This window comes from Nymphalis io, chromosome 21, assembly GCF_905147045.1.
Source record: "Nymphalis io chromosome 21, ilAglIoxx1.1, whole genome shotgun sequence".
NCBI lineage: Eukaryota > Metazoa > Arthropoda > Insecta > Lepidoptera > Nymphalidae > Nymphalis > Nymphalis io.
The window spans coordinates 6,667,820-6,690,194 of NC_065908.1; the positions used below are offsets into that span (position 1 = coordinate 6,667,820).

At 31.3% G+C, this 22,375-nt stretch overlaps 1 protein-coding gene across 1 annotated transcript in view; it reads left to right on the top strand.

Annotated features, from left to right (window-relative positions):
- The window catches only part of LOC126776788 (glutaredoxin domain-containing cysteine-rich protein CG31559-like), a 95,485-nt gene that overhangs the window by 67,030 nt on the left and 6,080 nt on the right, over nt 1–22,375 (top strand). The window contains exon 4 of the mRNA XM_050499550.1: nt 22,291–22,356. Within this exon, the coding sequence (XP_050355507.1) occupies nt 22,291–22,356 (66 nt within the window). The remainder of the gene's footprint in view (nt 1–22,290; nt 22,357–22,375) is intronic.

Sequence of the window (22,375 nt, forward strand, 5' to 3'; positions counted from 1 at the left end):
ACGTAATTTTATCATAGAAATTAATTCCGTGAGCCAGATACAGACATATCAATTTACTAATTTTAAATATATGAAAAAAATATTTTCTTATTCATAAAGTGCGTCTCTATTAATGAACTTCGATTTTAGTTTACCTTATTTAGTACTAAGTTTAATATTGGGTAAAAAACATACCTACACCAAACAAAGCGGCCGGGTAACTTGTATAATTTTAATAAATATTGTGTTATCACAAGTATAACATTTCCTTTACGCTTTTATTGTTCTATGCGTAACTAAACATAACCAATTTAAAATCACAATTATTTAACCAAAATGCACTTTATGGTTACTGTAATAAGAGCTAAAGGAAGTGCAGTACAAAATCGATAATTTACAAGCTAATAGCAACCGAACAAATAATACTGTCTAGCAAGCAAATCTATCTGAATTTTCAGGGGACGCTATCTCTATTTCACGCATTGGAGTGTAAGAGATGGATATATTGTTGATGCATTAAAACGTTGCACAATCAGTTGTACATTACAATGGCTAAAATCAATAAACAAATTTACAAATAAAATGTTTTATGCAATAATAACAGCTGATACGCGAGTTTGCGATATTTATCAAAACAACTGGCCGAAATACATAATAAAAAATATAACCCATATATATACAGGGTTACAGGGTAATATGTCACGATCCTTTTAAAGGGTTATAGTTCAGGACAATAGCTATCAAATGACCTCCAAAATGCTTATGCAAAAGTGTATCGTTTTCGAGTTATTAATTTTTTAATATTTTTTTTATTTAAAGGATGTTTAAGATTCTAAAATTCAATTAAAAAAAAATCAACGTATTTTACCTATTTTTTTTTTTGTATTTCTTGCTAGGGTACATCCTAGTTAATAATAAACAGTTATAAAACAAAAACAATCTTCAAGCATTTTTAAATTACAGATCCAAAACTGTACAACTTTTCGATTTTTAATTTTGATTCTTTAAGTTACTCGCAATTTTTTTGTAAAAATCACTATGGCTCTTATCGTGCGGATCATTTTAAAAACATCTGCGTTTCCTTAGCTATCCATCGGTACATAAAAAGTACAGTAACAATAATAAACTCAGGAGAAAATTAGATAACAAAGAGACCAGGTAGGAAATTCTAAGAAATGCTATTGTTAAGAAATTAAATCTGGATCAAAGACAAAATGACCTCAATGCAAAGTAGTTAAAGATTATTTTTAATAGGGGTAATAGGTAAAAAAGGAGAGATAAACCAGAGCTGTCATTGCAATTTTGAATTTAAATCAAAAACAAAATACTTAATCTTTTTAGTTACTCCATACTTTCGAAATTACACTGTTTATTATTCATAATTCGTGTTCAAAATGAGATCCCCTATTTCGTATACAAATACGCATTCTTTTTCTTAATTCACTTTTTACTACAACACTACTCAAGCTATGTCGAATAGAATTTGCAGCATTCATTATTCTTCATTCATTATTATAAATACAAAAGTAACTTTGTTAATGTCTGTCTGTCCGTTTCCGCCACGTTCGATTTTACGACTAATTTAACATAAAGCAAGCTTGCGGTTCACCCAAGGAAGAACATAGTCTACCTACCTTTATTATACCTGATATCTGCTCCCTCACTAACTAATATACTATATAAATGGGAAATATTTTATAAATAAGGTACTTTGTTTTAAGAAATAATATCGCAAAACCTTATTGGCATCCTCTTAACGGTTATAAAAGCTAATTATTTTTTACAAGACTGAAATTCACGCTTGTCACTTCAATAGTCTAAATATAAAGCGGGTAAACTGCGAAAATATTATATTCTTTAACCATCTTCAAATCGCGCTTCTTCTAGTATAAATTTTTTCAATTTCACATTAATAAACGTCGTACAAGCATTAAAAATTAAAAGTCATTTATTAATATAGATGGATTAATGAAATTTATTTATTGGTGCTGTTAAGTAACGTTTCTTTCAAAAGTTAAGTTATTATGAACGAGGAAAGGGATATTTTTATATCAATTTCGTATAAAATGAGCTCTAGCTAGCTATAACAGCTGTTCCCTGGTCTATACTCGAATGTAATGCTTTATAATTAACAAAGTAACAAACGAAGAAACTTAGGTTGTAAAATTCTTGATCATATCTCCCTTGATCACCCATACTATGATGACTGCTTGGTTAAATATTCTCCCAGATAATTGGGATTTCGATTCAATGGAGAAGTGTTACTAGTATTCTTGCCAGCATCTTTCATTGCAGTTTTTTTTTTTATGTCCGGAATGGCAAATGACTCTACTCCACCTGATGGTAAGTGGTAGTAGAGTCCAAACGCGACGACGGCCAGTACAGTCGGGAAGAATGTTCTGTACTAGCCGTCACCGCCTTGCCGGCCCGCAAGTTGTAAAGTAAAGGTTGAAAAAGTACCTACCTTTTACTATACTATACTGACCAAAATTATTTTAAAAGAGATGGTGAATATTTCCTACATTGCTAATGTCTATGGGCGGAAGTGACGATTTACCATCAGGTACCATTTCCTAGTTTACTGATTTTAAATTAAAAAAAAGATGGCGCATAATTTTCTTCTTCTTATCTTATTTATTCATATTATGTTTCCAAATAAAAAAAAATATTCTTTTTTTTTTATAGAATAGGAAGGCGGACGAGCATATAGGCCACCTGATGGTAAGTGGTCACCAACGCCCATAGACATTGGCATTGTAAGAAATGTTAACCATCGCTTACATCACCAATGCGCCACCAACCTTTGGAACTAAGATGTTATGTCCCTTGTGCCTGTAATTATTCTTCTTTCTCCTGATTTTTCTACATTCAGGCTTTTTTGGAACTATCAAAGGCAATATGCTATGAATCTGTGATAAAAAAAAATTGATATCGAAAAGATATATTTATTTATTTGACACATATACATAAATGGTATTTTATGTTGACGCGATACTTCGTGAATGTTGTGAACACTTATAATCGATTTACATATCAGAAATTGATTTTTTCTCTGTAATTTTTTTTTTTACAATTAATAGGCCAGCGTTTGACCGTTGACTTGCCTGATGTTAAGCGTCGACACGTAAATTTAAATGTAATTAATTATATATAATATTTGTGAATGTTATGTATGCCACCGTTTAATATGTATATTGTTAGTGTTCCTATTAAATAAATAAATCAGTACATAAATAATCATCACAGTGACATATACCTACCTACTGTTTTAAATTTTAATGTTCTCTCAGCTCTGTTCCTTATTTTTTTGGTTAATATTATGCATAATGTATTAATAATTTAACATAAATTGTTTCATTTTGAGTAATTTCTAAGGTGTTGCTGTCTCTTTTTACAACAAAATATTATACGTTAAAGTTCAATTGTCATTATTTATTTACTGTGTGCCAATAAAAAAGTTTTATTCGAAAAATCTGTTGCTCAAATGTTGCCAAACATTCTCTTTATAATTTTTTCAGTCAATTACTAAAGTCTAGACTTAAATGATATCTTTTTTTTATTTAACATTTAAAAACTCAGTACCATTGTGTACCATTTACGATATTAAGATAAAATATGTGAATGTGATTTTTAAAATTATAACAATAAGTACCATAATCGCTTGTATTATGATGTCACTGACATTTAATCCTTTCTACTATCGAGATTTTTACATTGTCGGTTACAAATGTCATTGTTCAATGATAACATATTAAAGAAACATATTTTTGTCTGCAGTTGATTTCGATTTTTAATAATTCACCCGCTTTTAATTTAAACTTTTTATATGCACATTTTATTGAATAAACTTATTCATTTAAATATGTATATATAAGGTATAATTTCAGTTCAATTGTCATGTACTGGTTTAAAATTGAGTTCGACAAGGTTGGACTTTTCATACATATCTGTAAAATTGAAAAATAGTTTTAATTCGGTTATAATTACTTCGTTCATCTCACCACCTCATCGCTTCATCATCAAGATCAGACATCAGATTATAAGAGTCTTCTTGAATAAAATGTTCAAAAAAAAATTATTTATTATTGATACAAAGTGGAATACCTGTTGTGGGTTGCCACCCAATAAAATATTAGAGGGCGACCTGGGCTCTAATGTTATTTATTATATATAAATTTATAATATTTGTAAATGTAATATGTAATTATATATTTTTAGAAGACATATAGATAAACTTAAAAAGCAAAACCTTATCTTAATATGGGCCGAAAACATTAAAATGGTTACAGGGCTATATACATACATATATATATATATATATATATATACAAAAATTGCTTATTTAATATTATTATATAAATAATGCTATAGTGTTCAATAATCCAGTAGATAGTTCGATGTGCATTGGTATATTATTACATAGCAATTATGATTGTTCAAGACGTCAACAGGGTTGCCCAATCATAATTCATATTATACATAGATGACAAATGTTATTTTGCGAAATATATTTATTATTAAATTAAACGTTTTGTGTTAAGCTTTTGTATTGGCTTGGCCTTGATAAAATAGAAGCATTATTTCTATTACACAGCTAAGAAACTAATGAAAATAAATGTTTAAATATTAAAAGCAAATATAGGCGCCTTTTTCTATAAATTAATCTAACATTTAACCCACGAAGAGTTTTTAAATCGGACTGGTAGATTATGTAAATTATACCTTATATAATTATGTAGACTCTTATTCATTAATTATTTGTTTGTTTCTTTTTATCTTTTATATTTTAATCTTTTTCAACTATCGACTCTAACCCTGTATTATCTCCGGTATGGAACACAGCTTGCATTACAAAGACTTACGCTTAATTGCAATTCATTAGATGGTTAGGCTCTTTTCAGATACATTCTTGATCACGAATAAAAAAGAAAAAATTTAATCACAACGTAATTTCCATTTAAAGTTAAGTTATCAATTATTATATTTATAAAAAAAAAGTAACAAAATAACGCACAATATCTATGTAATGTTAAAGCAAACAAAGCATTATATATTGTTAAATATCTTTTATTTTCTAAAAAACTTTTGTTTATTCTATTTACATAATAATACTCCTTAAATATTCCTCACAAGCTAATCCCACGAACGCTCTTTCTCAACTCGGTAAGGCCGTAACGACCTATAATCTATATAGCTAAATAATATAAACAATACCTTGCGCCCCACTCAATAAAATTCCAATTAGAAAAAAAGACTCTTTTTTTAATTTAAAATACTTTATACTTAGGTAGGATTTCGTACGTTTCTCACAAGATTGCCTTGACATTAGATCTACTTTTTTTACATTACCGTTCCACTTTCATTATATATATGGATATTGTCTCGATATACAAAAACAGATGAAAAGATAAAATATCTTTTCAAAAATCGAATTTTAGTTGACTTCAAATGCTACTAGCAATTTGCTACTTATATTTCAACATATTATTAATCGATATATGAAAACTTGGACAATACTAATATGTATAGATTTATCTAAAATGATAGTTTCAAATTTTATATACATCCAGGACGCAGCCAGTGCAATTTGAGCCTAAAGCAAAATCAATAACTTCACCTGTTGAGAGCCAAGCGACACACACTACGATGAAATGCACCACAGATTATAAAACATTTAAGTTGCTATAAAAGTCAAAGTGAATTTATAAAATATATTATATATATAATGAGTAGTTTACAGATAAAGTAAAAAGTATTTTATGAAAAGCGATAAGAATAATCCGTTTTATAAATTATTTATTTCGGAGATTGCTGTTACTGATTATCTTTTTGTGCGTGTGGGTGTAGTTGTGTTTTTTTTGTTTCGTTATTATAATAATTGGAGTATTAACTGCTTCGACTGCCATTGGTCTAGTGGCTAGATGTAAGGCCGCAGACCCGGAGGTCCTGGGCTTAAATCCCAGGTTGGGTCAATAAAAAGTTATTGAGTTTCCGATCGTGGACGGACTGCCGTCCCATCAGATTGTGAGAGTTAGAGAATATAGAGATGCACTATAATATTATATCCAGCGTAGTTGGCTAACCTCTTTTGACATTGGCCATCGTGGCCGAAATCGATCTGGAGGACCATTAATTATAGTATCGATATTGACTCCAAACGCATTGAGCCGACTTAAACAAATGATTGAGTTTTTATTAAATAAATTTCAACTAAAACTATTTAATCAAAATTAAATCCTAAGTAAAACATCAGCTCGTTTACATTCCATTTATTCCATTTTCAAAGGAATATAGTGTGAGGTACTCACACATATGCGAAGTTGTACAGGAGTTAATTAATGCATTCTACTATACTGACCGGACATTGCACAGAGTGCAAAAAGTGACTTGAATTTGAATTGACTCTGTTCTAAGAATTATCTAACCTATGATCTTTTTTAAAGACTTAAATATAGAACTATTTTTTTCAAACAATATTTTAAATATTTTCAGAAAGATGATACTATAAAATAGTACAAATATAATATTACAAAAATGGTTAGTGTTGCCATGTCTTGTCTACATAGGTTATCGTCCTGTTTACATCTCCCAGGAGTAGCGTGGGATCCTGCCGTTAGCGACATTAGCCCTTTACCGAGTTATTATGAGGAAAGTTTAACGACTTGACTGGTTTATATTTAAGAGTAACGTTATTAAAAAGTTTCTCCATTTTCAAAAATCATCGTAACAATCGATTTACGAAAAAATGTTCATATAATAAAATATGGATATTTTAAAAAAAATGTGTGCAATTATTCGGAAATATATTTAAAGTAGTTGAATAAATAACTGTATTATTACTATTGAAGTGGAATTTATAATTCGAATGAGATGTAATGTTCGATCAAATTATTTCTTATAATGCAAAAAGGTTTCTTTTCTGTGACGTGATGATCTTTAATCGAATAATAATGATTGTCATGTACTTAAAGTTATTTTATAGTGGACAAGTTTTGCGCAAATTGAGTACACTTTTTCTCTTAGTCTGAGGGCAATTTAACACCACTAGAGAGAGCTATGTGTAGGATCAAAAACTTTATGCGAAAATAAAATAATATCTCTTATTGGTCCGAAGCAGGATCCGATCCTGGATCGTCATGATCGTCACTTGGCTAACTCAGCAACTAGACCAAGAGAAATTTTATTAATGACTAGTTGCCGCCTATGACTGTTCATGCGAGTGGAGGAGAGGGGAGGTGTCAGGTGACCCTACGTCCTTTATTTGTGTTTATATTTTATCTCATGCTTAATGGTGACGGAAAACATCGTAAGGAAACCTGCATGTCTAATTTTACTGAAATTTTACCAATTGTGTATTTAACCTTCTCATCAAAAAAGGAGAGGAGGCCTTCACCCAGCAGTGGGACATTCATAGGCTGCTACTGTACGTCCTTTCGTTGCGTTTACAAAATCATGATGATCAGTTGAGTAGTTGAAACGTGAAAGTGTAACAAACACATAAACAAATAAATAAACAAGAAACAGTCATAGGAACTGCCGATAAAAGTAAAAACTAGAAACTGTTAAATATATTTGTCTTATTTCCACATATATTGATACTCCAAGTAATAATTCTATCCCTTTTTATTATATAGCTTTTTATTCATCAAAATACACAGAATGTCGCAAAACAAAATATTAATACAGCTTAATTTAGATAAATAATAGTTAAAACACACTTATAATATTTGTATATACTCTTAGTATTTATATAAATTTCAATCATTATTATCCTTATTAATTTCAACAATACTGAAATTATTTGTAATTCGACAATTTCATAAACATTAGCATGTCGGTGACGCGAAGCCAAGTCTATCCCATTCGATAAACCAGCGCAACTAACTTTTTACTTCAAAAATAAGCAAAATTTAACATTTATAATATTAGTGATTAAATAAAACAACAACGCTTGAGAACGATTAAATGAAAAATCTTCGTATGCGTCGATTGTTTTGACTTGCGACAAGAAACATTGTTCCAAAACTTATCAGTATACGCGAACGCACAAGACACAGGAACAAATAACATATCGCTTGCGATAGTTGGTCCCATATATATACACAGTTTTATTAATAATATTTGAAACTATGTACAGACATTTTTATAATATACAAAAAAAAAAAACAAAATACACGTTACAAATTTATAGCAAAAACACGCTCTCTGCATCGCTAGACTCAGCCTTTGGGCTAAATAAGCGCCAGCTCTTCACCAGAAGTGTGGACCTGTTTCTTAGAAATTGTTTGTTTATTGTTTTTTTTTTGTTTTTTCGTTTTATTAATAAATCAAATTAATAAATTATAATTAGATTCTAGTAAAATTACACGAAAACTGTTTTGAAATCTTTTCACTTTGAAACTTTGTAAATGCACTTCAACGAAGAATCAATATTTATTCCCGTTTTTAATTTGATTGTGATACAATTTGGGCTTTATATACATAGCATTAAGAGATACATAAATGTAATAAAGGTACGTTCAGGTTACATCAACATCAAAGTCTCTAAGACATGAAACGTGAATTGACTCTTTAAGTGAAAACAAAAAGTACTAATGGAAATTTTCTATCCTCCAAAAAAATTAATAGCAAAAGTATACAGTATAAAGTTGTTAAGTATTTGAAGTTTCTGCCTGTCTGGATGCTTGCGGGGTCAAATATTAAGACATTGTATTGACGTGGCTTCAAAATATAAGCTGTTTACACACGGTGTCACAAATATATTTTGACGCGCCTTGTGGGTAAGAAAGACTCGAATGTCGGGACCGCAAACGGCATGACGGTCTCTTAATTAAGAAAACGTCATTAAGTTACATTAAGAGAACGTATCTTTTACCGCTCTCTACATGTTTTTCTTCAATTATAGTTTTTTAAATTTAAATTCCGATCAATTTCGATGTTTTCACATCCGCTGGGCATTCCATGACGACCACATTTTTTAGTAATAGCATTTCTATATTCGCATGGCAAACATTGGCAAACAACAACACAACAAACACCTGAAAAATATATAAGATATAATTTTGTATGTATTGATAATATAATTCATTTATTGATATATAATATGTGTATTTTATATTTACATTAATTTATTAGTTTGTTTTATTTATACTACCACCTACTTCATACCTTATCAGTCATTACTTACACCATGGGTTGCCTGGAAGAGATCGCTATGTAGCGATAGGGTCGCCATAATTGTACTTTTATTTAGGCTGTATACATGTTTTGTGTTTTTCTCTTTGTGGTGTACAATAAAGTATAAAGTAAAGTAAAGATTCGTGCGATTATATGTTTTATCACAGTGATTAAAGGTTACATATTATAAATTTAATTAAAATAATAATAATATTTTACAATAAAAAAGTTTAGTACAGTAACTTTTAGTACACTAGTTTAGCCACAGCCTTTGTTTTTGAGGTGAAGGTGTAGCGCTTATTCGACCACTGCTTCAATGGTTGGTGGATACGCAAGTGACATAGTTATGAAATTAAACACATGCAGGTTTCCTCACGATGTTTTCCTTCATCACAGAGCCGGGTTTTCACCGTCCATATTGAAAAAAAAAAATGATTGAAACAGCCAAATATTATTTTCGATAGCAAATCTTAGTCCAGCAGTGGGACGCTTACAGGCTGTTCCTTTCTTGAATTTAGAACAATATAAGAACAGATATCTAGTTATTAGATAAAATTACAATCATCAACATTCATCCCGCTATTAGTAGGTTAATTATAATAATTAAGATAACGTAAGCGATATGTTGAAATTTACTACCCTACAAAGTGACATTCGTTTGATAATAATCATATTAACGTGATAGCATTAATTAGCAATTATGTAATGAGTATTTATTTGGATTGATGAATGAAGTATATTGGACTGAGTGTGAAAATAATCTAATCATTTTTTTATAGAGCTAAAAATAGTTTTAAACATAAAAGGTTATACTATAAAATTGTAAAAAAAGAGTACAAATTTCGATATGGATTTTCTGTCAATTAGGTTAGATGAAATTATTTAACTAACATTAATTTATCAAAAAAAGTAAATAAGTTATGTATAAACAACTTACATTATGAAAATAAATATATTTTTTTTTTATAGAATAGGAAGGTGGACGAGCATATGGGCCACCTGATGGTAAGTGGTCACCAAACGCCCTTAGACATTGGCATTGTAAGAAATGTCAACCATCGCTTATAGCCAATGCGCCACCAACCTTGGGAACTAAGATTTTATGTCCCTTGTGCCTGTAATTACACTGGCTCACTTACATTGGCTACCCTTCAAACCGGAACACAACAATATCAAGTATTGCTGTTTTGCGGTAGAATATCTGATGAGTGGGTGGTACCTACACAGACGAGCTTGCACAAAGCCCACCAGTAAAATAAAGTAAATTATACGGATATCTTATATTTACGTATTCCAAGCGATTTACTTTGCTATATTATGCACTACAAGCAAATCTTGATTAATATACATATCATTATTTATGCACAACACTATTACGCTCAACTTATTATGGACTTTAATTTTACTTCCAATGTCAAGATAATAAAACGAAACTCATTTTTTACACGAATGCTTCAGAATGAATGAAATTCAGATCTTGGCATGCCAATAATTGAAGATCATTTTGTTTTAGTTTTACTCCTGACATTGGAGGTTATAACTGAATCGATAGTAGCATCCTATATGTATATAGACCGTATATATATAATACATATATAATATATATATAGACCGTAAATACTCAAACAGTTGAGATTGATGTCACTCGTGTGGTTTGGATTGTGTTAAGCTAAACCAAAGACCATGACGGTTAGCAAATATGTACTAGATTTTAAGTCTAAAATCTACATCATTATATAAGAGGCATAGATGTCTGATATTAACCAATTAAACAAAGAGATTTATACTTTAGAGGATACCTTGATTTCGTAATTAAGAGGCGTAATATTGGTTTCACAATGTTTTACTTTTGAGGGCGTCGTGCCACCACCGTAATTGTAATCTTCATTTAGTCTATCCGTTTTGTAAAAAGTTGAAATCAGACAAATTTGTAAAACTAACTAAACAAAGAAAAAGTATAAATTATCAATTTCGATTTAATTCGAGCCAAAATAGCTTTGGTATATTTTAAAATTCCAAATTCTATAGGCAGTAGTAACTATAATATATATATATATATATATATATATATATATATATATATATATAACTATATATATATATATATATATATATATATATATATATATAACTATATATATATATATATATATATATATATATATGTAGTTATTGTAACTCCTGCACTGTTGGCTGGTCGTCAAGATCATCACCGTAATCGAAATGGTCACTGCTATAATTATCATTTTTCTTCAAATACAGATGAAAACAATTGAAGTAGCCTTGTTATTTTCGGATCAACGAAGTTTAAAGCTTTACGCGGAATAGCAAAGAGAATAATACAGATAAAACCTCAAAAGATCGATTCTTTATAAAGCATGGCTTAATAGGTTTTTTCTCTTTTTGATTCCCATTCTCTAGAATCTTTTGAAGCTGAATTCACTCTGAAATAAATATACAAATATTGATATCGAAAAATTCCTTCAATACTATATTGATATTTGGAAGCAGAATGACTTAATTAATAGTAAAGGGAGTATAATTTATACGTTTTTACTGAATACAATAAAACGTTCAGATATGATCAATTATAAAAATCATGTGTAAATGATATATGCAGTAATGTAGTTTATAAATAATTGAAGCCATCGTTTTCATTTAAAATACAAATATATCAATTCTTAAATTACTTAACACTTTTTAAACAAATATCGATTGGATTCGATAGTCAAGCTGTTTCATTTTTAATTTTCATTTAGTTTAATTCATATTAAATGTAATATAAGTTCAATATTTAATTGGACTTACAATTCGTTACACGTTCTGTGAAAAATAAAAATGTCGTGAGGAAACCGTCGTGCTGAAATATGCGTAATGGAGCAGTAATAATGTCACCTGACCGAATTCCTATCGACCGATAGGGTGGCAAGCCGATAAAAACAGACGCAGGACAAATAGTGTTACGTGCTTTTCGGGGCATGAAAGTGTAACACTGTCCACTAATTAGGTATTTTGTCTTTTTCTCTCTATGCTGCCATTTTAATTATCAATTTACTAATAAATTCAATATAATAATGAACTAACATTAAAGGTATCGAGCTAAGATGTGCCTGTGATGAGAACAAGTGAATCTTAAGCGTCGATTGCCTAGTCAAACCCTAGATAAGCCTAGAGAAGGTTTTAGAGCTTATTGAATTATTTAATATCTTCAATATATAAACTTTATTATCATCATCAATCTTCTATTGAATATAAGTATATAATATAAGTATATAATATAAGTATATAATCATAAATTCAATAGAAGATCGCTTACTCAATACTACGATTGCCAATTCCAATACGTCTAAGGCACAGCGCTATCATGAACGACACTGAATAGATATAATCTTTGGCAAGCAATACATTCGAATGGACTCCTAATCGCTAAAGTAATTACAAAACAATTATGAATACTGCATTGCTAATGATGATGATGGATTGAATTGTGCAATAGTTTAAATTATACAGACGATTATAAGACTTATATACGATTTACCGTAACAGCCTGTGTCCCACTGCTGGGCTGAAGGCCTCCTCTCCCTTTTTGAGGAGAAGGTTTGGAGCTTATTCCACCAAGCTGCTCCAGTGCGTGTTGGTGGAATACACATGTGGCAGAATTTCAGTGAAATTAGACACATGCAGGTTTCCTCCCATGTTATCCTTTACCGTAAAGCAAGAGATAAATTATAATCACAAATTAAGCACATGAAAATTCAGTGATGCTTGCCCGAGTTTAAACCCACGAACATCGGTTAAGATTCACGCGTTCTTACCACTGGGCCATCTCAGCTTTATTTACGATTATATAAGATTTGTGTGGTTTGTTTTATTCTTATTGTATGCACACACAATATTATCAAACTACTATCTCTAATTTAAAATTCATAAAAGTTTATACATTATGCTAAGTAATAAAAATCATTATCAGATAAAATAATGTTTAAAAACTTGTTAATACGTTAAAAGTAAAACAACATTAAGACAAGTAAATAGTATAACAACCTAAGAACATCTAAGTTCTAGATATAACTAAGTGCAGAGGATTTAATTTACTAGGGACGCAAGGTTTCAGATAAACATACATTTAATCTCAAAAGTTGCTGGTATAACCATTATAACATAAAGACTTTTATTTTTGAATTAGTATCAAAAAGACTTATATTTTATCGATCACTTTATATAAAATTCAGCCAACACGCAACGCTCAGACTATATGAAATAATATCTAAATTGGTAGTGGTTGGAATAATTTATAATTAATGAACACCGATAATTTAATAAATTAGTATAAGTCAGTTGCACTACCAGAGATAGTACAATAACAGCCTGCGAATGTCCTACTGCTGGGCTAAGGCCTCCTACCCTTTTTCAGGAGAAGGCTTGGAGGTTATTCCAACACGCTGCTCCAATGCGAGTTGGTGGAATACAGATGTGGTAGAATTTCAGTTAAATTAGATATATGCAGGTTTCCTCGCGATGTTTGCCTTCACCGTCAAGCACGAGATGAATTATAAATACAAATTAAGCACATGAAAATTCAGTGTCGGTAAGCGAAGGCGGATAGGAGGCATGATGGCATAATAGAGCGTCATACCGTTTGCCGTTACGGCGTACGAGTCGCTTTTGTACAAGGCGTATCAATAGATATTTCATATAAAAATACAATAATTTGAATCGTTATTTGACAAGATCACGCATGTTAGATTCTGGCAGAGGAAAAATGACATCCGTTTTCAATCCGTGGTCCTAAGAGCTGACTAAGGGATTTTTTGTAAAGCACACCTTTTAATCGCGTGTAAGCGTCTTAACCATCGATCCACCATTTAGGAACAAACCCATAAAGCATAAGCAAACATATTAATACTTATATTACAAAAAAAATCTTTATCTAAAAAACAATACTGTTTAAAAAATAAGAAGAACTTGTTATACGGCCTCTTTAACTTTATTCTATGAACTAGATTAATTAAAAGACTTATATATACATAAAGAACACCTACATACATACAAGAAGAAACTACAACCGTTTTCTACTTTTCAATTACGACTTGGAACTTATGTTTTTTCCAAAACAACGTTAAATTAATATATTTATGTTTATCTGATTGAAGCCATTAGTTATATTCGAAAACGCTTCCGATTTCCACGTGCAAAGCCTTACCGGCCTTGACCGTGAGAACATTGTCAGAAGGACACGTTTCCGTTCGTTTACTTCCAAGTATTACAAACAAACAATAATTTTTCTTTTTCGAAAATTGAATTTCTTCAATACATATATTTTTTAATTTCAATAGATATACTGCTCTGATATATTATTTATCTCTTACATTGCCAATGCGCCACCAATCTTGAGAACAAAGATATGTACTTTGTGCCTGTAGTTACACTGACTGACTACTATTGCTGTTTGGCGGTAGAATATCTGATAAGTGGGTGGTACCTACCCAAACTAGTTTGCACAAAGTCCTACTTAAGTAAAACGAAATTTAATGCCATTGTATTAAAATTGTGTACAAAATCATGTAGACTTAATTTGTTTAATTATAAAAATAACAGTTATATATTACACAACATTCTTAATATATATTTTTTTACATAAAAAGTAAATCATTAGCTTGTGTAAATATGTAGTGTTAGTTTTAATGGAAAGACAATATTTGTACGATTTTATTTCAGCTCATAGCTTCAAAACTGTTTATTACTCTGAGATACAAGACAAGCCATGAAAATTGGCCACATAGTATAGTATAGTAACAGCCTGTGAATGTCCCACTGCTGGGCTAAGGCCTCCTCTTCCTTTTTGACGAGAAGGTATGGAGCTTATTCCAAGACGCTGCTCCAATGCGGGATGGAATACACTTGTGGCGGAATTTCAGAGAAATTAGACACATGCAAGTTTCCTCACGATGTTTTGCTTCACCGTAAACCATGAGATGAATTATAATCACAAATTAAGCACATGAAACTTCAGTGGTTATTGCCCGGGCTTGAACACACGATCATCGGTTAAGATTCACGCGTTCTTATCACTGAGCCATCTCGAACACATTGTTAAAAAATATAATGTTCATTGAACTGTCAATATATACTGATATATTTTGTTAATCATTACAAATTATAAAATAAAAAAGCTTTTGGCCGACTAGGATGTCATGCCAACTAGGAGTTATACTGGTGTGGGTAGCGTAAACTGAAGGAGATATAATATAATGTATTACGATATAAAAGCTTTTGGGATACCCTAATTCTGTCCGTTCAAAGCCGAGTCGAGTTGATTTTGAGTAAATTTTGTTTGTAGTTTTGCCACATGTATAAGCCGCAGTGGACCAGTGTAGCAAAACTTCTTCAGATCGAGCGAGGCCGTGCATGGACCAGCTTTATGAGGTTTCGCATGACCTTTAATTCAGTCATGCAGAAATCTTATCGATAATGGCGAAATTAATAAACAATTACAAATTTCTTTATGCCTATCATAGACAATAATATAGTCGCATGCAAGGTCGTTCATTTTCATAATCAACATATTGCTAAATAGTAACAACTTTTTAAAAACATTATTCAATTATTTCCCCTAACACCGTGTAACAAGTCATGTTTTTTTTTTATTAATTCGTCGCGGTATTTTTAAAGTCATAGCTACTTTCATGGGAATATTTTTTTATTTTTAAATGTTCAAAATATTATAATCGTGTTAGGTATTTTATTATGCAATGACATGTTCAGGGTTTGATTTTACAACTTGTTAGATTAATGTGTACTTAGCAAACTACAAAATAGTGCAAATACTTGCATAAAATTCTATCTAAGCTTAGTTTGTTTTTACTATGTTTTAGCATTTTATAACATACTTAAGAGTTAAGATTAACGTATAATATTCGATCAATAACCGCTTGTCCTTTCTTTAAGATTGATCGCACCCAGAAAACGTTCAGAAATATTCAATTGTGAAAAGAATCGTTATGGAACGCTTGTGTGCTAAAGGATATTACACAACCAATGACTTTTTAAATAATTGCACACCTTGAGAATGAAACGATCCTTCAGGTTATTTCAAATAAAAAATATATATAATTCGGCTATTGTTTTATATTACTTATAATTGTATAAGATGAAATATAAAAAAAACAGCCGAGTTTCTTTCGTCGGTTCTTCTCAGGTCTGAGGTGCTTATTTCCGAACCGGTGATAGATTTATGACAATCAATAAGTAAGTGTAACGCTTCTATATTGAATAATGATTTTTGACTTTGACTCGAACAAAACTTGGTCAGACTACTCCAATATCACGTATATCGCATTGATATAACAACTGTGTTAAGCACACAACTCATTGTGTAAACAGTAACACTGGACGGTAGTTGTGACAAGCTGGATGGTGTTTGTGACGATCTCGACGGTCATTGATCTCATAATTTATGATGTTAATGCTATGTTAATGTAACTGAATTAGTGTTTACTTTATGTTATTTATTTGATTATTTTTTAATTGACATTTACAGACAGACTTTATTATATTTCAAATAATCCGATACAACTTTAAACAGTTTAATTCCATATTTAAAAATAAAAAGTGATATACACACAAAATAAGAATTACGAATTTGATCTGTATCACCAAATAATATGGTTAAAATTTTAACATCACTTGTTAGTTTTTGTTATGGTTTCCTTGAAAGCTCACATTACATTCGAAGGTAAGAGCTAACTCGTAACAAAATCTGTAGTAACACGAGCACTTAAATGACAAATTTAATATTTAAGTACAATTAACAATGCACTAAATTATAACCCTACTTTAGAAAAAGAATAAGATAATAATAATAATTTAGTAAAAGATACGAAATTAATTTAATTGAGATAAGGAATTACATCATCAAAATGGAAATACATAGCAGAGTCTGGACTGCGCTTAAAGCGCTTCCTGGAGCCGACAGGAGCTATTTGAACAGTGAAGCTCTTCGAGTAACGATGCTACAAACCCATAGACAATCTACAAACAATATAGAGTTTATACCTTTAGCTTCTGTTGATGCTTGCAGTGTACTATTTTTTAAAGTAGTATAGTAATAAATAAATAGCATTTAAGATAAACAGAACACGGACGCTTAGTTTGTGAAGATTAAATAAGAAGATATAAAAAATAATTTCATTAAATAGCGATTAAATGTTACCAACGTAAATTTCTTTGATTGTACCAAAATTAAAATCGAAATACACTTTGCTCTACAAGAAGTTTAAAATTGTTGTATTACAAGATTAATTAAAGTTTGCGAAACAATGATTATACCGAGAAGTACCGACGAGAAACTTAATAATTTCTCTCTTTGATTATTCATGAATTACTTACAATTAAATCATTTGAGGTGTAAACTTGTTAATGCTATTGTCTACATACATAGAAGACATAGTATATACTTAACCGGAGAGATGAGACGGCGCACCAACTATTTGACGCACTCCATTGGATCTCGATAGTTCTTTACTGGCTTCATGTGAGAAACTGGTTATCAGTTCATAGACAAAATCGCAACTATCATTTATGGTATTGGTAGGCGGACTGGCAACTGGGCCACCTGATGTTAAGTGGTCACCACCGCCCATAGATATTGGCGATGTAAGAAATATTAACCATTACTTACATCACCAATGCGCTACCAATCTTGGAAACGATGCTGTTATGTCCTTTGTGCCTGAAGTTATATTAGCTCACTCACCCTTTCAGCCGGAACGCAACGATACTATGTATTGCTGTTTAGTGGTAGAACAAACCCCACTACCGAGTATAATAATCTAATAATCTCTTATAGTTGTTGTTGCTATAGATTGTCAATTAACGGTACATATGTGGTATAAGGTCTGAAAAGTTGTCTATATCTGTCTTTAATGTGTTAACATTTTATTCATTTGTTACAAACAATAGATACGTTCAGAAATATCGCCTGACAATATTATTATCTGAAGCGACCGTTATAATAATATCTCATTGTTAAATTGTACTAAGCGATTAGTATTTACCATTTTTTATTGAATAGGTAGGCGGACGAGCAAATGGGCCTGATGGTGATGGGAAGTGGTCACCAACGCCCGTAGACATTGGCATTGTAAGAAATGTTAACCATCGCTTACGTCGCCAATGCGCCACCAACCCTGGGAACTAAGATGTTATGTCCCTTGTGTCTTTAATTACACTGGCTCGCTCACCCTTCAAACTGGAACACAAAAATACCAAGTACTTTAGGAGTAGAATAACTGATAAGTGGGTGGTACCTACCCAGACGAACTAGCACAAAGCCCTACCACCAGTGAAAATTGAAATAATAGTGATTTTATGAAATATAATAGCTACAATACTGCTTTCCCTTTGAACATCTAACTGTTAGCATTATATCGCCTATAGCGCTATATCGCCTACAATATCCGCGGAGCCACGTGCGAACTTTATGGAAGGGGGAGCCTGGTGTGGAATGGGGGAGGTGTTGTACATTGAAATTTATTGTTATATAGATTATAATGGTAAGAAAGATCGAGACCCGTGGCTCCTACTGGGAACACCTACCTGCAATGGCGGTCTTCGCCATGGTGATTTTTTTAGCCGAACATTCCGATAGCAATTTTTAATATGATAAATCGCATAACTACTTTATTTTGTTTTCATTTCTAGTAAGAGGTATTCTTACTTACTTTTAAAGTTCTCAAAAAAATATTATATCGATTGAATCTGCCGGGTCAATGACCTTTTGAGGAAAGGCGAAATTGACAATCGTAAAGGCTTGGCCGTATATCGCACGTCATAAAAACATCCTTTTCAAAGATCAATGACATGCAAACAAGAGGCAGCGACAATACAAAATTTAATCCAATAATTGTGTCAAATGCAAAGTATTTGGTATACCTGTTATAAAGCCTATAAGGCTCTATTCAAACGAAAAAAGCGCATTTATATAGCCGTGATTAAACATAATATAATAATTAAGTACATTATTTGATTTCTTCACTTGAGACATTTCTTAATAATAATAATAATATCCTGGGACATTTTTCACACACAGCCATCTTATCCCAAATTAAGCTTGTACAAAGCTTGTGCTATGGAAACCAAACAACTGATATACTACATATACTACTTTTCTTTTGTAAATATATACTTATATAGATAATTACACCCAGACTCAAGACAAACAGACATGTTCATGCACACAAATGTCTGTCCTGGGTGGGAATCGAACCCACAACCTTTGGCGTGAATATTTATTATTATCTTCTCAATAAAGTAATCTTATTTATTATGAGATATAAATATCGTGATGGGGTAGCTAGTGTAAAAATAAATAAAAAATTTCGATAGAATTTGCAAAAACTCATATAAAGTGAGCGTCTACGTCACGAATAGAGTGAACTTTGCTAAGTTTCAAGTCAATCGGACCAATGGCTTCGGAGATCGCGTGATGAGTCAGTCAGTGCTATTTCGCTTATATATCGCTTACCTACCTGCTTTGCGTATCTATGCATCACACTGCTAGCTGCTTGGTATATTTAAAAATAATAAGTTAAGCAATTTAGAAACTTTACTATTATCCACATTCAAATCTCTCATAAATCTTATATTAAAGGTAGATGCCAAAAAATCAAGAGGGTTTGTACTGAACTTGTAACAGTTGCATCACTAGGCGGCCTGTATTCCTTCGAGCTAATAGAAAAATCATGAGTATTCCCCTACCGTAACCGTAACAGCCTGTGAATGTCCCACTTCTGGGCTAAAGGCCTCCTCTCCTCTTTTTGAGGAGAAGGTTTGGAGCTTATTCATCATCGGTTAAGATTCACGCGTTCTTACCACTGGGCCATCTCGGCTTTTTTCCATCTCGGCTTTTTTTATTAGTATTCCCCTGGCAATATAATATTCATGTATACGTCGAAATTGGATAGTAGCTGGCTTTAAACTCATTACCGCTTTCACGTTCTCTTATTTAATGTGACAAGGACCCAAACTCACCTGCCCACGCATCGAACATAAACCTATATCGTTTTTCTTTACATAATTCATTCTCTCACGTTTCCTATCAAATTTAGACATTTATGGTTATTGTCTTAAATTTAAAAGGGTGTTTCTATGTGCTAAAATTTGCTTATACCAATTACAGTCATATAAAGAGACATATACGATATAGATCAATTAAATTGATAATATACAATTTAAACAAAGTTTAATTGAGAGCCGAGATGGTGAGACGATCGTGGGTTCAAACCCGGGCAAGCACCACTGAATTTTCATGTGCTTAATTTGTGTTTATAATTCATCTCATGGTTTACGGCGAAGGAAAACATCGTGAGGAAACTTGCATGTGTCTAATTTCACTGAAATTCTGCCACATGTGTATTCCACCAATCCGCATTGGAGCAGCGTGGTGAAATAAGCTCCGAACTTTCTCCTCACAGAAGAGGCCTTAGCCCTGCAGTGGGACATTCACAGACTGTTACTTTAAATTAAATTAGAATTAATCCTCTGAAGTTAAAGATCATATTAAATCATCGTTAATAAGTATGAAGTATATCGGAAATAGATTTCTTAAAAATATTGTCTATTATCAACTAATTAATATACAATTAAATTACATAATTTATTTAAAATAAAACGGTATTTCTTATGAAATGAATATAAATTTCGGTAGCTTATTTTGATTGTCATGTGAACGATTTGTTAAAACCGAAGCGAACGTTGAATCAACTAAACTATTAAAAAACTTATATCCAAAAAAAAGTAATTAAATGGTTATATACTTTAAAATCGTTGAATTCTTAAAAAGTTCACTCTGAGACTAATATATTAAAAACTTTGACGGAAAAGTTTATTTACATTATAACAAAGCTAAGAGATTCTACTTCACTTAAAGGCTATGCTTAGGTAAGTTGTTAAATAAGAGTTAAGTAAATAAAGTCATTTATAACCCTAAGAATATTATTACTTATATTATAAATGCAAAAGAGAGTTAGTTCGCTTATTTGTTACGCTTTTATGTCCAACTAAACAATCGATCTTTATGACATTTTTACATAGACGTTGTCATTGGTGCAGAAAAGCACATAGGGTACTGAATATCTGCGCTTCCTCTAAACACGGGAGAAGCTGCGGCAAAGTATTAACTGCCCTACTGATGAGCTAAAGCATCCTCTCTTTTTGACGCTTAGAGCTTATTTCGCTACGTTGGCTTAATGACGCCTGGCGGATACACATCTGGCAGGTTTTCATTTTAGACTATGACGCGATGATTTTCTTCACCAACGAACTCAAAATGAAGAATTAATATCAATTAAGCATAAAAAAATTCAACAGCGCCTGGTTTAGAACGTTTCAAAATTAAACTGGTCTAACCATTGGGCAATCACGGCTAACTATATATTTGTTGTTAAAACATATATCATAAGCGCGTTTCTATAAAGCAATTAATCACATTAATTAGTAATCCAATAGAAACATGTTTCAAAAATATCAATCGCTAAAAGCAAATGACCTATATATAACTTTTTTAACATAATTTTCAGTAAATTAAGTACTATCAAATATTCAATCGATTTTGTATTTTTTTATTTCAAGTAGTGGACATCGCTGCCCATAGATGTAAAAATATTAACTATTTCTTATAACGTCAAGGCGCTACCGACCTTGGAAAGCAAAACGTTATGGCCCTTGTGCCTGTAGTTACACTAGCTCACTCACCCTTCACACCAGAACATTACAACACTGAGTATTGCTGCTTGGCGGTAGAATATCTCATGAGGATATGAGGGTGCCTACACAGATATCGCTTGCTCCTAACAAGGCCATATCATAAAGAAATAATATGATTTAAATATTTAAAGCGATGAAGAAATCATCTTTCTTATTAAGCTGTTAATTGTTTTAAATTTATCAAGGCTACGACGAAAATAAAAGTATTATTATTTTATTATTAGTTTATGTTGAAATTGTTGCTTTATTTTATATAAGTTAGAATTGAATTTTCATTATATGCATATAATATATTCAATGTTTTAGTGCATGTTCTGTTCGCTTGTTCTGCTGTAATATTTTTTTAAATGCTAACATATTTTGTTTCAGGACGCTGAGACGGTTGAAAAACTGAACGAGTGCGGGGATTTGAGGAAAATGTTGAAACCATACAAGGTACTTCTTGAGATTTATA